This window comes from Erythrolamprus reginae, chromosome 1, assembly GCF_031021105.1.
Source record: "Erythrolamprus reginae isolate rEryReg1 chromosome 1, rEryReg1.hap1, whole genome shotgun sequence".
NCBI lineage: Eukaryota > Metazoa > Chordata > Lepidosauria > Squamata > Dipsadidae > Erythrolamprus > Erythrolamprus reginae.
Window position 1 is genome coordinate 306617858 of NC_091950.1, and position 14190 is coordinate 306632047.

Sequence of the window (14190 nt, forward strand, 5' to 3'; positions counted from 1 at the left end):
ATATGCCACCCCTCTCTGAAGACTCGGGGTGCTTACTACATATAAAAGAACAATAGAAAACATCCTAAATCCAAATTTAAAATTAATCTAACTAATCTAAACCCCCAAATCCTTAAAAACCAATCTATAAAATAAAATCACTCTCATTTTGACAGTCAGACATACATTACATTCATAATGTCTAATGGCCCCAGGCCTGTTGGCACAGATGGGTCTTTGGGCGGGTAGGGTGGAGACAGTATGAATATCTGGGGGGAGCTGGTTCTAGAGGGCCGGGGCTCCCACAAAGAAGGCTCTTCCCCTAAGTCCCACCAGGCAGCATTGTGTAGCTGACGGAACCTGGAGAAGGCCAACTCTGTGGGACCTGACTGTTCGCTGGGACTCATGCGGCAGAAGGCAGTCCTGTAGATAATCCATTTTGTAAGTAATGTTCCATTTTACTGAAAAACAAATCCAAAGTAGACTTCTGTGTTTTAACCATTGTAGAACAACACAGTTATATCACTGAGAAGCAAACTACTGTATGTTTTATAATCAGTAGTTCATTGTTTACCAAGAAGGTACTTGATACGCGATGATTTTATGATGCATACAAATATTAACACTACAGTATTTTGTTTGGAGGACGTGAACAACACAGACTTAACATGGATTAAGGATTTAGTGCTGAGAATTTTAAGCATTTTTCTCACTGTGCATAGTTCCACAGCAGTCCTCAGTGATGAAAATATTACTGCAGGCAAGTCAAACACATCATATTTCCCACAGAGGCAAATACTTTGATTTGAAGGTATTATTTTTGATTATTTTTATTGGGCAATATGTCTAAAAGAAGCACTGCATGAAAGCACTTTTAAAACCATTTTATACAGATTTGTAAACGGCAACCATAATAGATTTATTTGTTTGTTTGTTTACTTGCTTACTCACTTACTCACTTACTTACTCACTCAAATACTTACTTACTTATATTTCTATGCCACCCAACTCCCTAGGGACTCAGAGCATCTCACAACAAAAATAATCATGGATCAATATAAAAACATTTCAATTTAAAATAATTGCAGCCATCCATACATCCATGGGCCGACCTTGCTAGTTCATTGACAAACCCCACCCCCCCTTGAAGTCAATGGCCCAAAACCTTTCAGAAAAGCCAGATCTTTACAGCTTTCTGGAAGGCCAATAAGCTCCCCCTCAGACCTACCAGCCAACACTGTTCAGCCAACATGACCTGAAGAAGCCCAAACTGTGGGATCTAACTGGTCACTGGGAGGTATGTGTTAGAAGGGCTTTAAAGGTAATAGCCAACAACTTGAATTGTGACTGGAAATCGATAGGAAGCCAGTGCAGCTCATGAAGAATTGGTGTAGTGTGGGTGTGCCTAGGCATAGCTTGTGCAGCTGCATTCTGGACCAACTCTAGTCTACAAACACTTTTCAAGGGTAGCCTCATGTACAGCACATTGCAAAATCCAGCCCTGAAGTGATAAGGGCATGAGTGACCTTGAGAAGAGCCTCTCAATCCAAATAGGGTCGCAATTGGTGCTCTAGTCAATCCTGTGCAAAGGTCCCCCTAACTACAGCTGTCAGATGTTGATTTAATCGTAGCTGCGAGTGTAGGACACTCAAATTATGAACCCATTCTGAGGGAGTTAATGTCTCTCTCCCCAGAACCAAAGAAAGAAAGTCAACATAGTACTTCAGAGGTAGCATCCACAGCCACTCACTCTTGTCAGGATGAAGTTTGAGACTGTTGACTTCCATCCAGACCATCACCTCATCCAGGCACCAGCACATCACATCCACTTCTTCGCTGAACTGACAAGGGGGTGGAGATCTATAGCTGGGTGTCATATTGTTGAAACCTCACCCCATGTCATCAGATGATCTCACCCAGTGGTTTCATGTAGATGTTAAATAGTAGGGGAGAGAGGACCAAGCCCTGAGGCACCCCACAAATGAGGGGTCTAGGGGTCGACCTTTGCCCTCCCACCAATACCGACTGCAATCTATCAGAGATATAGGAGGAGAACCACCATAATATGGTGCCTCCCAATCCCTGCTCCTTAGCTGGTGCAGAAGGATACCATGGTCAATGGTATCAAAAGCAGCTGAGAGGTCATGTAGCACCTCTGAGGAAGACTGAGGAATCAGAGATCATCCATCAGAGAGACCAAGGCAGTATCCATGCTGTAGTCAGGCCTGAAACCCGATTGAAAAGGGTCTAGATAATCCATTTCCTCCAACAAAAATAGGAGCTGCTGGAGTGTCACCACTTTCTCTACAGCCTTTCCCACAAAGGGAAGGTTGGAGACTGGACAAAAAATTATTTAGTTCTCATGGATCCAGGGAAGGCTTCTTGAGGAGGGGCCTTGCAACTGCCATCTTTAACGGTTGCGGACAAACCCCTTCCTTAAGGAAGTGTTGAGCAAAACCTGGAGCCAGCTTTGTGACTCCCCCTTGGTGGGAAAAACCAGCCAGGAGGGGCATGGGTCCAATAAACAGGTGGAGGAACTCATCGCTCTCATAGTCTTGTCCATTTCCTCAGAAGTTGCAGGCTCAAATTCAAATTCACAATAGGACTAAGATCTGCCCCTGTCATCTCTGCCTGCATTGCCCAATCAGAGTCCAGGTCCATCCGAATCTGACCAACTTTATCTGACAGAAACTGTTCAAATTCCTCAGCTCTGCCCTGCAAGGGCTCCTCCACTCCCTCTATCTGAAGGAGGGAGCTAGTCACCCTAAAAAAGGGTGGCTGGGTGCAAGTCAGCAGATACAATAAATGCAGGAAAATGTAAACATTTTGCCCCCGGTATTGACACTAAATAAGATATAATAAAGGCTCTTAGTAGTGTTTGGTCAGATTCAGAGTTACTGGACCTCCAGCTTCACTCTAGATATCTTTTTTGACGTTTCACCTCCCAAAGGTCCTCAGTGAACCAGGGAGCTTCCCTGGATCTACTGCCATGCAATTGCAAAGGCACAACCTGATCCAGTGCCCCAGATGCCGTTCTATTCCAGGCAACTACTAGGGACTCAGATGGATTGTGGACAAGGGATTCATGTATCTCCCCAAGCGCCTTCTGGAATTCTTCTGGGTCCATTAGGCATCTGGGGTGGAACCGCTTAATCAGTTGTACCTCCCTGTGATGGAGGAGTGGTACCTTAAAGTCTAACCTCAGCAGGAAATGATCTGACCACAACACAGGAGAAACGACTTTGCCCCTTAATCTCATATCACCTCTCCACTGCCCCGAGATAAATACTAGATCAAGTGTGTGACCTCCCCTTATGAGTTGGACCCTGAACTACTTGGGTCAGGTCCATGGTTGCCATGGAAGCCAGGAACTCCTGAGCTGCATCAGAGGATTCACCGACCTATAGCAAGTTAAAGGCCTCCAGCAACATGAGATTAGGGAACTCCATCACCAGTCCGGCTACCACCTCTGGCAGTGCAGCCAGGGCCATTGTAATGAAGCTGGGAGGCAGGTACATAGACCCAACTTCAGAAGGAGAGACTTACACCCAACAATTTCTGGGGCAAGGATCCTGCGAGGAAGAAGACTCTTGCATGCTATAATTGCCACAACTCTACCCCTTGCCTGTGGTTGCAGCTGATGCCATACTTGAAACCCATATGGACACATCTCTGAGAAGAGGACACCCTCCTCTTGGCCCAGCCAAGTCTCAGTTATTCATGATAGATCGGCACCCTCCTCCATGATTAAATCACGAACGAGGGGAGCTTTGTTGACAATAGACCTGGCATTAAACAGCAGTAGCTTGAGCCCAGGTCCTGACATCCAAAGTCACCAGGTCTAGGAGCTGAGTTCAGAGGGGCTGGAACATGCAATTGCTTTGAAATGGTGAATCCTAGTTCCCTGTGAGTGGCCTATGCCTCGGTTCCCACAATATCTACCTCTTCCAGTGATAACCGTAATACTCTGGCTCTCCCACCCCACCAGAGATCCCACCCCTACCCCATCGGCCCTCTTCTTCTCCGGCAGGCCACATATCTCATTTATTGTTGTGAGCCGCCCCGAGTCTGAGGAGAGGGGCGGCATACAAATCAAATAATAAATAAATGAATGAATGAATGAATGAATGAATACATACATACAGACATACATACAGACATACATACAGACATACATGCATGCATACATACCAAGTCGGGAGTCATAACCAGGACCCCAACTGATTCTGTTAGCACATTCAGTGGAGGGTGAAGTAGACCCAGAGACAGGGTTTGAGCAATCGGTACTTTTATTCAGCTCAGAGAATAAGTGACAGCTCAGCAAGGTAAAGTGACGATTCAGCGAGTACCGACTGGCTCTGCAGGGAGAAGCCGCTTCTTTTATACTTTTGCGGTTCCCGCCAAAGCGAGAGCCGGCCGCGTCTGAGCCAATCAGGAGCGACTTCCTGCTTGGGCTCAGACAGCGCTGGAAAAGAGGAACAAACTATTTACAGCGTTACAAGGTAGCCATTTCAGGATACAACACCCCTCCCCTCATAGTTGGACCCATCCATCAAGAAAGCCACGTGACGAAGTCGTCCAATCGGTGAGGCCTTCGAGACTCTCGCGCTGACCTGCGCAGTCCATTTTCTCCTTCGCCACTGACTGTGGAGGATGGCTCGCCGCTGTTCTCCCGGTGCGGCGGACTAGGCCTGGCGGGCCCAACGAAGGCCTCGGAGGACGAGGATGGCTCGGCGTCGCTGGATGGTTCCCCCTGGCCCGATAAGTCTCTCTGCGTGTTTCTTAGTTCGGGCAATGTATAAAAGTCTGTTGAGGGGGGAGAGTCCGAGTCAGCGGGTTGTTGTAATTGGTTTTCAGTTCGTTTCCGAATGTGGTCTATGTGTCGTTTCCACAAACGACCATCCTCCAGTTTAACAATATAAGTCTTGGGTGCATTTTGCTTAACAATAATTCCCTTCATCCAGTTTACATTTCCATCAAAGCATTTTACATATACATTTTGACCCAAATACATTTCTCTTTCTGGTTTTATGCACATTTGGTTATTATTCAAACAGAACCTTGGGTTTAACCTGTCTAGTGGTGACCTCAACTTTCTCCCCATCAATAACTCTGCAGGGCTTACATGTGTGTGCGAGTTAGGGGTAATGTGCTGGGTTAATAAGAATTGGTCCAAGTTCTGTTGCACATCTCCAGGGCCTGACCTGTGCAATGCCTCTTTTGCCACCCTTACGTAACGTTCTGCCAACCCGTTAGCCCAGGGCGAGTAAGGCGAGATGAGGGCATGTCTGACCCCCAGGCCATCTAGGAATAATTCGAATTGCCTGGCTGTTAGTTGTGGTCCATTGTCAGACACCAATAGATCAGGGCAACCATGGGATGCAAACAGTCTGCTCAATACCTTGATAGTGGCACTTGTGGTTATGTTGTTCATTGCTATTATTTCCAACCATTTGGAGAAAGCATCAACCACTATTAGGAAATACTGAGACCCCACTGGGCCAGCAAAATCAATGTGGATCCTAGACCAAGGGCCAGCAGGCTGTTCCCACTCAGCCGGAGTTGTTTTGGGGGGATTGGGCCTAGACTCTTGGCACGGGTCACACTTTGAAACCCAACTTTCAATATCAGCATCAAGCCCTGGCCACCATAAATGCCCCCTTGCTAGGCTCTTCATCCTGACAATCCCAGGATGGCCCACGTGTAACATTCTGAGTACCTTTTCCCTTAGGCGTTTGGGGATGATCACTCTGTCCCCCCACAGCAAACAACCTTTTACATATGACAATTCAAGCCTTTTGTTCTTAAAATCACACAATTCAGGTTTAACAATATCATTTTGCCATCCCTTTAGAACACAGTTCACTACTTGTTTCAGGATTTGGTCTTGCTGCGTGTGTGCAGCTACCTCTTTTGCTGTGGTTAGTGGGTTTTCCTCGAGTTCTATCATTAGCACGTCTGTGGTTGGAACAGGGTCTTCTACCAAGTCTGCTATGGGGCATCTGCTGAGGCCGTCTGCATGATTGATTTCCTTCCCCCCCTTGTGGGTGAGCTCATACTGATACCCAGAGAGGAAAAGGGCCCATCTGATTAGTCTTGGAGACATAAAAGGTGGAGTGGGCTTGTTGGGGGCTAGCAGGCCTAGTAGGGGTTTGTGGTCAGTGACTAGCTCAAAATTTCTTCCAAAAATGTAATTGTGAAACTTCTTTACCCCTGCCACTAATGCCAGAGCCTCCTTGTCTAACTGGCTATAATTTCTCTCCGTGCTGGTCATGGTTCTTGAAAAAAATGCTATTGGGGCCTCTGTCTGATTAGGTAGAACGTGAGCTAGGACTCCTCCTATGCCGTACGGCGAAGCGTCGCACGTGAGCCTAATGGGTAGTGAGGCACTATATTGGACTACTACACTTTTAGAAGTTAGTAAATTTTTTATTTGAGCAAAGGCTTCACGTTCAATTTTCCCCCATGTCCAGCGGGCTTCCTTCTGGAGTAAACGATGGAGAGGCTCTGCTACTGTTGCCTTCTGCTTTAAAAAAACGGAATAAAAATTAAGGAGGCCCAAAAATGCTTGCAACTCACTCTTATCTCGTGGCTCTGGGGCTTCTCTAATTGCTCTCAGCTTCTCAGTTGTGGGGTGGATACCTTCCTTATCTATTTTATATCCTAGGAATTCAATACTGTTAGTTCCCCAGACACATTTATCAGGCTTGATTCGTAACCCTTTGTCCTGTAGCCTCTTAAGTACTTCCCTTATTCTTTTGTTCACTTGTTCCTGGTTTTCCCCTGCAATTAAGATGTCATCAAAATATGGGATGGCCCCATTTACCCCTGACAATAGGCGTTCCATGATGCTCTGGAATATCCCTGGGGCTATGCTCACCCCAAACTGTAACCTCGTGCATTTGAAAGCCCCCCTGTGCGTTACAATTGTTTGAGCGTTTGCTGTTTGTTCATCGACCGGAAGTTGCTGGTAAGCCTGCGCCAGGTCGATCTTTGCGAACCTTTTCCCCTCCCCCAGGGAGTGTAAGAGTTGTTGCACAACCGGAATGGGGTAGGGGTGGTGTTGGAGTGCCTTATTCAGGGTTGATTTGTAATCAGCGCAAACTCTTAAGGAGCCATCTGGCTTCAGGGGTGTCACTATGGGAGTTTCCCATGGCCCCTGTTCCACAGGGACCAAGATACCTTGACTAATGAGTTTGTCCAGCTGTAAGTCTAGCTTGGGGAGAAGCGGGAGGGGAACCCTGCGAGGTTTCAGTCTAACTGGTGGGACCTTGGGGTCAATAGAGAAAGATATGGGGGTTCCCTTATACAATCCTAAGGTGGGGCTGAACACTTCAGGGAATTCTTTCACAAAGTTAGGCATAATATCACAGTTTACATTACACACACCCGAAATTTCAATCCCCAACGGTTCCATCCATGCTAGCCCTAGCAGGGAGTGTTTGGCCCCCGTCACAATAAGCATGGGAAGGGTACATTTGACATTCTTAAATACAATAGGTACATTTGCAGTTCCCAGGACCGAGATTACCCCCCCTTGGAAGTCTCTGATCACCAAAGAGGTTTGAATTAGGTCAGCCTCAGACACATTAGGCATATATAGCTTAAATTTTTCCCAGGGCATGATGGTATATCTCGAACCCGTATCTAGCTCCATTGAGCAAGGCTGGTTATTTAGCAACAACGAGATAACAATTTTAGCCCCCTTTTTGGTTGCCGTGTTATTCACGGAATATTGAGAGTTACCTCTATTGTAGTCTCGGTTAGCGGTGGGGTAATTCCTTTGACCCGAGTTGCGGAACGGTCTCCTTTCTCGCGATTGGGGGGGGTGGTTTTGGGGTCGCTGGTATTGTTGTGTGGCAAAAGTTTCTTCTGGTGCCGTTGCCCTGCATGCGATGGCGATGTGGCCTCTCCGGTTGCAACGGCGGCAAGTGGTGTCGCGGAACGGGCATCGATGGCGCTGGTGATTTCCCCGGCAGCCCGCGCAGGGGGCTGGATGAGTAGCTCTAGGGTGTCTCGGTTGGTCTTGCAGGAGGAGGCAGTCGTCCCCGTTGCTAGTTAGCTGGCCGCGGACGTCTGTTCCCATGGCGCTGGGAGACTCGGCGTCGATTTTGGCAATGGTTTCTCGCCTTCCGTGCTCTTTTAATTCTCTTGCCGCTGCGTCGGCTGCTTCCGCGGTTTGCGCTAATTTGATTACGGTTTGTAGAGTCGGCTCATCTTCGGTGAGGAGTTTACTTCTCACTGTGTGGTTCTTCATGCCGAAAATCAAGGCGTCGGTGAGGCGAGCTTCCGGATCTTGAAACTTGCATTGAGCGAGTACCGTTCGAAGCCGCGTTGTGAATTGGCTTATCGACTCGGTTTCTCTCTGAGCCATCATGTGAAATTGATGCCGGTAAACCACGGCTGGTCTGGTTGGTTTAAAATGGCTCGCTAGTTTCTGTTGAAGGACGTCCCACGCTGTGGCTCTTGCTTGTTCTGGTTCGGTGAGAGTTTGGGCAAGTCTACGGATCTCTGCGCCGCAGTAGTTTAGAAAAATAGCCCGTCTGCGATCGGCTCCGGCGTCCTGCATTCCCGCCGCCTCGAGGAATATCTCGAAGGTGGCCATGTACTCGTCCCAAGTCATTTTCTCGGCATCGAAAAGTTCTGGAGCCTGGCCGATCTGGATTTTGTCCATGTTGCACGCGAAGTTCTTCCGTTCGTTCGTCGCCAGTGAAGTAGACCCAGAGACAGGGTTTGAGCAATCGGTACTTTTATTCAGCTCAGAGAATAAGTGACAGCTCAGCAAGGTAAAGTGACGATTCAGCGAGTACCGACTGGCTCTGCAGGGAGAAGCCGCTTCTTTTATACTTTTGCGGTTCCCGCCAAAGCGAGAGCCGGCCGCGTCTGAGCCAATCAGGAGCGACTTCCTGCTTGGGCTCAGACAGCGCTGGAAAAGAGGAACAAACTATTTACAGCGTTACAAGGTAGCCATTTCAGGATACAACAGAGGGTGAGGCTCAATCTCTTGTCCCTGGCTCTCTCATTCTTTCAAATTCAATCACTCCAGTCACTCACTATATCTGAATCATCCACATCTACATACATACACCCAAGAACTCCCCCCCCCCTGGGATAAATTATCAAAGTAAAAGCCCCAGCGAATTAATGCAGGGACACGTAGAAAAAGCAAGTATGGTAGCCACCAAACCAGCCAGCTTCCAGGGGAGAAAACGTCCTCTGCACCTTCAGGGCTCTCCTCAGCCATCTGTCACTCTCTCTTGCAACAATGACTGATCTATAGCTCTCCATGGCATGATGACAAGCCTCAGGAGAGTCGGTGATACAAACGCCAATGGTAAATCCCCCAGCGAGAATGGGGTCGATGCCCCAGGGGCCTGCTCCCGCAAATCAGTTCGCTGCTTTCCCCGGCGGAGCCCCACAATAAAGTGCCGCTAAAACCAGCATTCTCCCATGGTAAAGAGACAAGCTGCAGGCCACTGCCACAGAAAATGTGAGACATATAGATCCTTACAATGCATTTAGATAGAAATTCTAATTATTTTGCAGTTATCCTTTTCACATTGTGGCTGACTTATATTCTTCAAAATAACAATAAATGCTCTCAAGTTCAGCAGGCCTATTTAATGAGCTATCTAAATAGGTGATATCATCCAGCAAACCTTGGCTGATCTAAGAAGCTAAACAGGGTTAAATCTACTAGTAGCTGGATGGAGGCCAGCTTTAGCTGAGTTGGCTAGAGAAGACAACAATGGCAAATTACTGTAATTGCTGAAAGTTGTATGGATACATCCATCTTAATCTTCAGGAGTCAATCTCCGTTCAAAAGGACTGCTAATCACAGTGTGGCTGTTTAAATTATGACTGATCTTGAAAGTGAAGCTCTAGATGGGAGATCCTCAGGGAATTTCAAATCTGTTCGTTAGATTGCAAAACTAGAAAAAATAACCTGGTAATAAATAATGGCAAAGCATTTCCACTTCACTGCCAAATTGTATAGAGGTAATCACATAGTAATTCGGAAATGTGTTAAACTCAACTGCCTTTTTATTTTCAATTGAGAGCTGTTGAAAGTTAGCTGGCTGGTCACTATAAGACATCAGATCCAAGACCAAATTGAACTTTGGTCTGATTTAGGAGACCCTGCACTCTTTTTAAAAGAGAGTTCAGTTTAATATAGTGCAGTAGTATTTCCACTGATTCCATTAATTTTTCTCCTACCTGATCAGAGGGGAAGGAACTAGTGATATCACAGCTAGTGATATCAGCCTGTACTGACATTGTGCTAAGCTTCATATGACACCAGACACTACATAGTGAAACTAAGCGAGAATCTGTGTTCCCAAAAGAGTGACTTTGAATTTAGTTAGTGTGATCTTGAGCTGCAAAATCATTGGTAATGAGAACTGAGTGCAATAAATCTATGGTATGAACAGCATAAATAAGTATTTTTGCAAATTGAGCGTAACTATCTGCATCATGAGACTGATCTGAAGAAGGCTTATGTTTATTTATGTAGAAAAATGTGAATAGCCCTTCACTTAGATTCCTACAATGGCATATAGTTAAAAGTATAAACAACACAATAAAGTGAAACAACATCAAATATAAGTACAGCCAATTCAATAAGCCACACAAACCTATTAAAATGTCTGCACAGCAGATTTTCAGAGTAAGTGGTTGCAAGAGAACTGTTGTACTTTCCTAAATGTCAGCTCTTTATCATTAATGTAGTGAAGACTACTTATTGTGTCATCAAAACTATGTTGATTGAGAAATCAAAGGCATTTTCCTATAAATGTGTCTAGTTTGCAGCCTTCGTGACATTTGTGGCTAAGTATAAATTCATATATATAGGAAGAGAATCTTTAAGAATGTGGATGCAATGAATAATACAACTATTTCTATTTAGCTGTTTCCTGCGGTGTTCCATTTTGTACAATATGTTCTTTAAAATTCCTATGAAGCTGCTGGCAGTTATTGTCAATGAGTATGCCCTGGATTCCATTTATATGCAGTTGCTACCCTAATAAACTTCTCCATTGTCTCCACAAATTTTGCTGGACTTAGGATGGTGACCAGGCTAACATTAATCTACTTTGGACACAGCTCTCTGAAACAAGCTCTAATGTCGGGAAAGGTGGGAGAAAAAAAGAAGAGGATGACCAGCAGCAAGGAAGAAGGATTTGGTTAAATGGCAGAGCTGATTTGGAAGAGCTGAAGGATCAAATTAGGGATAGATCATAAGGCAGAAAATGTGGTTTTTAAGAGTTGACAACAATTTGATGGTGTATAATCAATCAATCAATCAACCAACCAACCAACCAACTAGCCAGTCAATGGTGCTTACAAATGCCTTGACATATATAAAGTGTAGTGTTTTGTATAATGCCACTAGCTGCCACCTACTGTTTTTAATACTGTGGTCACTAAAATGGGCAGTTCTGATCCAAAACCTGCATCAATCATTGGTGATGCAAGTTATCAAGAACAAAGGAAGACAATGTTTAAAATAAGCTTTGCAAACATGTCAAGGGAATATTTATGTAATTCAGGAACCTTTGGAAATCAAACTGCATTTTTCAACAGAAAAAAACATGAACAAAGATTCTGAAAACACCAGCCAGTGGGAAGCAGTTAAGAGACAGCAAGCCCCATTCCAAACCCTGGCAAAAGCAATTCAAATACAAAAAAAGCACATTGCCATATGGAGATATAAAGAGAAAATCAGCTAAACTCTGAAAGCACTAAATATGCAAATAGAGATATTCTTTAGAGAGGAGTGAATAGAATAACTAATTACCATTTGGTGCCAATATCTGCCACACTGGCAAACTCTATCAAGTCCGCAGGTTTTCAGGAGAGAATTGAGCTTTTCTATGGCTTGTGTTTTAAATTGTTCTGCAGCTTAAAATATTTCTTGTTTTCTATTTTTCATTGCTTGTTTTAACTATGTCATTAAAAAATGGAAATCTCAGCATTGTTTAAAATCCTATGGTTAAAAGAAAGGGAGAGAGCATGGCAATTTAGAGCTTCATGTAGCATATCAAGTCATAGTTTGTAAATAAATACCCAGTCACTCAAACACTTGGGTGACTGGGTATAACATGGTCATAAACCATGGTAATCCAGCCATAATGACTCAGTTCTCACAACACATTATCTTGACCTTTATAGGCAGAAGGACATTCTAGGGAGATGTGCTAGAAAAGATTATGCAGTATTTGTGTGTGTTTTCTGTCCAGTCATCTGATATACCCAAATATGGAAGGGAGCATACTGCTTCCTTGTCCTTTCAGCCCCACTCCAGGGGCTATCCAGACACAAACCATATCTTCCGAATTTGCAAAGAACTGATAAGGAAATAAAGGGAGACTAGTACACATCTATTTTGAGATATTTAGCTATTTAGCTCTCATCAACTATCCATACCCTTCCTTGGAATGGGGATGAAAGGTAAAAGGAAACAGTATGCTTCATCCCATATTTGGGTACACCAAGTGACTCCACAGAAAAAACATGTAATCTTTCCCTGGCTCAGCTGATAAAGAGACAGAAAAAAATATATGTATGTATGTATTTGGGTGATCTCTGATAGCAGGGTTCTGTCCAGTATATGCAACCTTTATATCTTATTATTTCGATTTTAAAGTTCCTCAGTTTATACCTTCATACTGAACAACTTTTAAAAGGTTCCTTATTTACAGCACAAGCCTATAAATTCTCTTTAATCTTACCGAGCCATGCTCCTTAATGTAAGACTAAGCTTAATTAGATGGCATGAAAACCTTTCTATTAAAATATTTTGTCACAAGTTTTAAACAGTACTTAAATTTTAAGAGGAAGTTATGATTAACAATGACAGAATCTCAGTCTTAGATTTAGATATCACCACTCTTTAGGCCTCCAAGTGGCCTATATAGTCCTCACCCCCTTTTTAAAAAATCCTTTGTTTCCCTTGTTCTCTCTGCCTGTCTTTTCAGATTCTCATATTAGTACAACATTTCAGAGTCTTGCCTTTCCCCAACTTCACTTCTATTGGTCCACACCTTTTTTTAATGGCTTTCCAGGCACCATATATCTCAAATGTATAATAAAATCTAGGACATGGCTCAGTGATTTCCATCAAAGTTCCTTTTGTCTTGTTTCCCTTTTCTATTCTTCCACATCCTGTAGCATCCCCCTTCCTCCTCCTCTTTAGCAGATGTCCTGAGATTTTTTTGAGCTTCCTGACAAGCCAAAAAGAAATTACTGTAGTTGTGAAATTTGTAGGACAGGCAATTTTAGCAATTGCTGAAAATACTACAGAAGGAAAATCAACAAAGTGTTCAGATGCTTACCAATGGAAATGAATAAGAAAGAGGCAGGATATTAATGGACAGGTAAGTCCCACTTTCTCTGTCCTCTATAAGCTAAGGTATTTGTATCTTTAGAGAGCTGTGAACAAATTTGCCCTAACATAGCTGAGTCCTTATCTGTGTTCTTATCAGAATTTCCACTATTACACTATCTCAAGGAAGTTCAGAAAGAAAAAGGATTTTCAGAATTCTCTGCCCTGCTAATTCCTCACCTTGAGAGTAAAACATTAGAAGATTCTTCTAATTTTTTACTCTCAAGGTGAGGAATTAGCAGGGCAGAGAATTCTGAAAATCCTTTTTCTTCCAAATGCTCTTCTACTCCTCAAAGATAATTATTACTTTTATTCCACCCACCCCATTTTCATCATTTTCTCTATTCTTACAGTCTTTTGTGACCTGTGCTAGTAAAGTAAATCAACAGAAAGCTGCCATCCAATGTTAAAATAAAAGATGAAACCTAATTTATTCTTAAATTTGCTCACCTTTCTTTTTGACTGGTGGTTGAACTTCTTCTGCATGGGAGAAAAACGACAACAACAAAGAAGTTACTAATGAATTTGAAAGGCATTCTTCTGCAGTCTTAAACAATTAAAAAAGAAAGAAATTCTGAGAAAATTAAGGAAGGGCCTAACTCCTGTCTGAATAGGGTAAGCTTCGAAGTAACTGATTCTATTTGTTATTTTTAATCTCGACTGTATTGTTTTTATAAATGACTCAACTCCAGGCAATGATCATACCAAATAATCCTTCCTCCTCTTCTCCTCACAACCACAACCCTGTGAGATGGGTTGGACTGAGAAGGAGAAGAACTGGCCTGAAGTCATCCAGCTGGTTTTCATAGCTGAAGAGGAACTAG

The 14190-nt window shown here is 44.0% G+C and overlaps 1 protein-coding gene across 1 annotated transcript in view; it reads right to left on the bottom strand.

The window, feature by feature from the left end:
* Window positions 1-2152: 2152 nt before the first annotated feature.
* Window positions 2153-14190, bottom strand: part of LOC139175070 (triadin-like) — a 102896-nt gene continuing 90858 nt past the window's right edge. Inside the window, exon 5 of the mRNA XM_070765964.1 lies at window positions 2153-2316. Within this exon, the coding sequence (XP_070622065.1) occupies window positions 2153-2316 (164 nt within the window). The remainder of the gene's footprint in view (window positions 2317-14190) is intronic.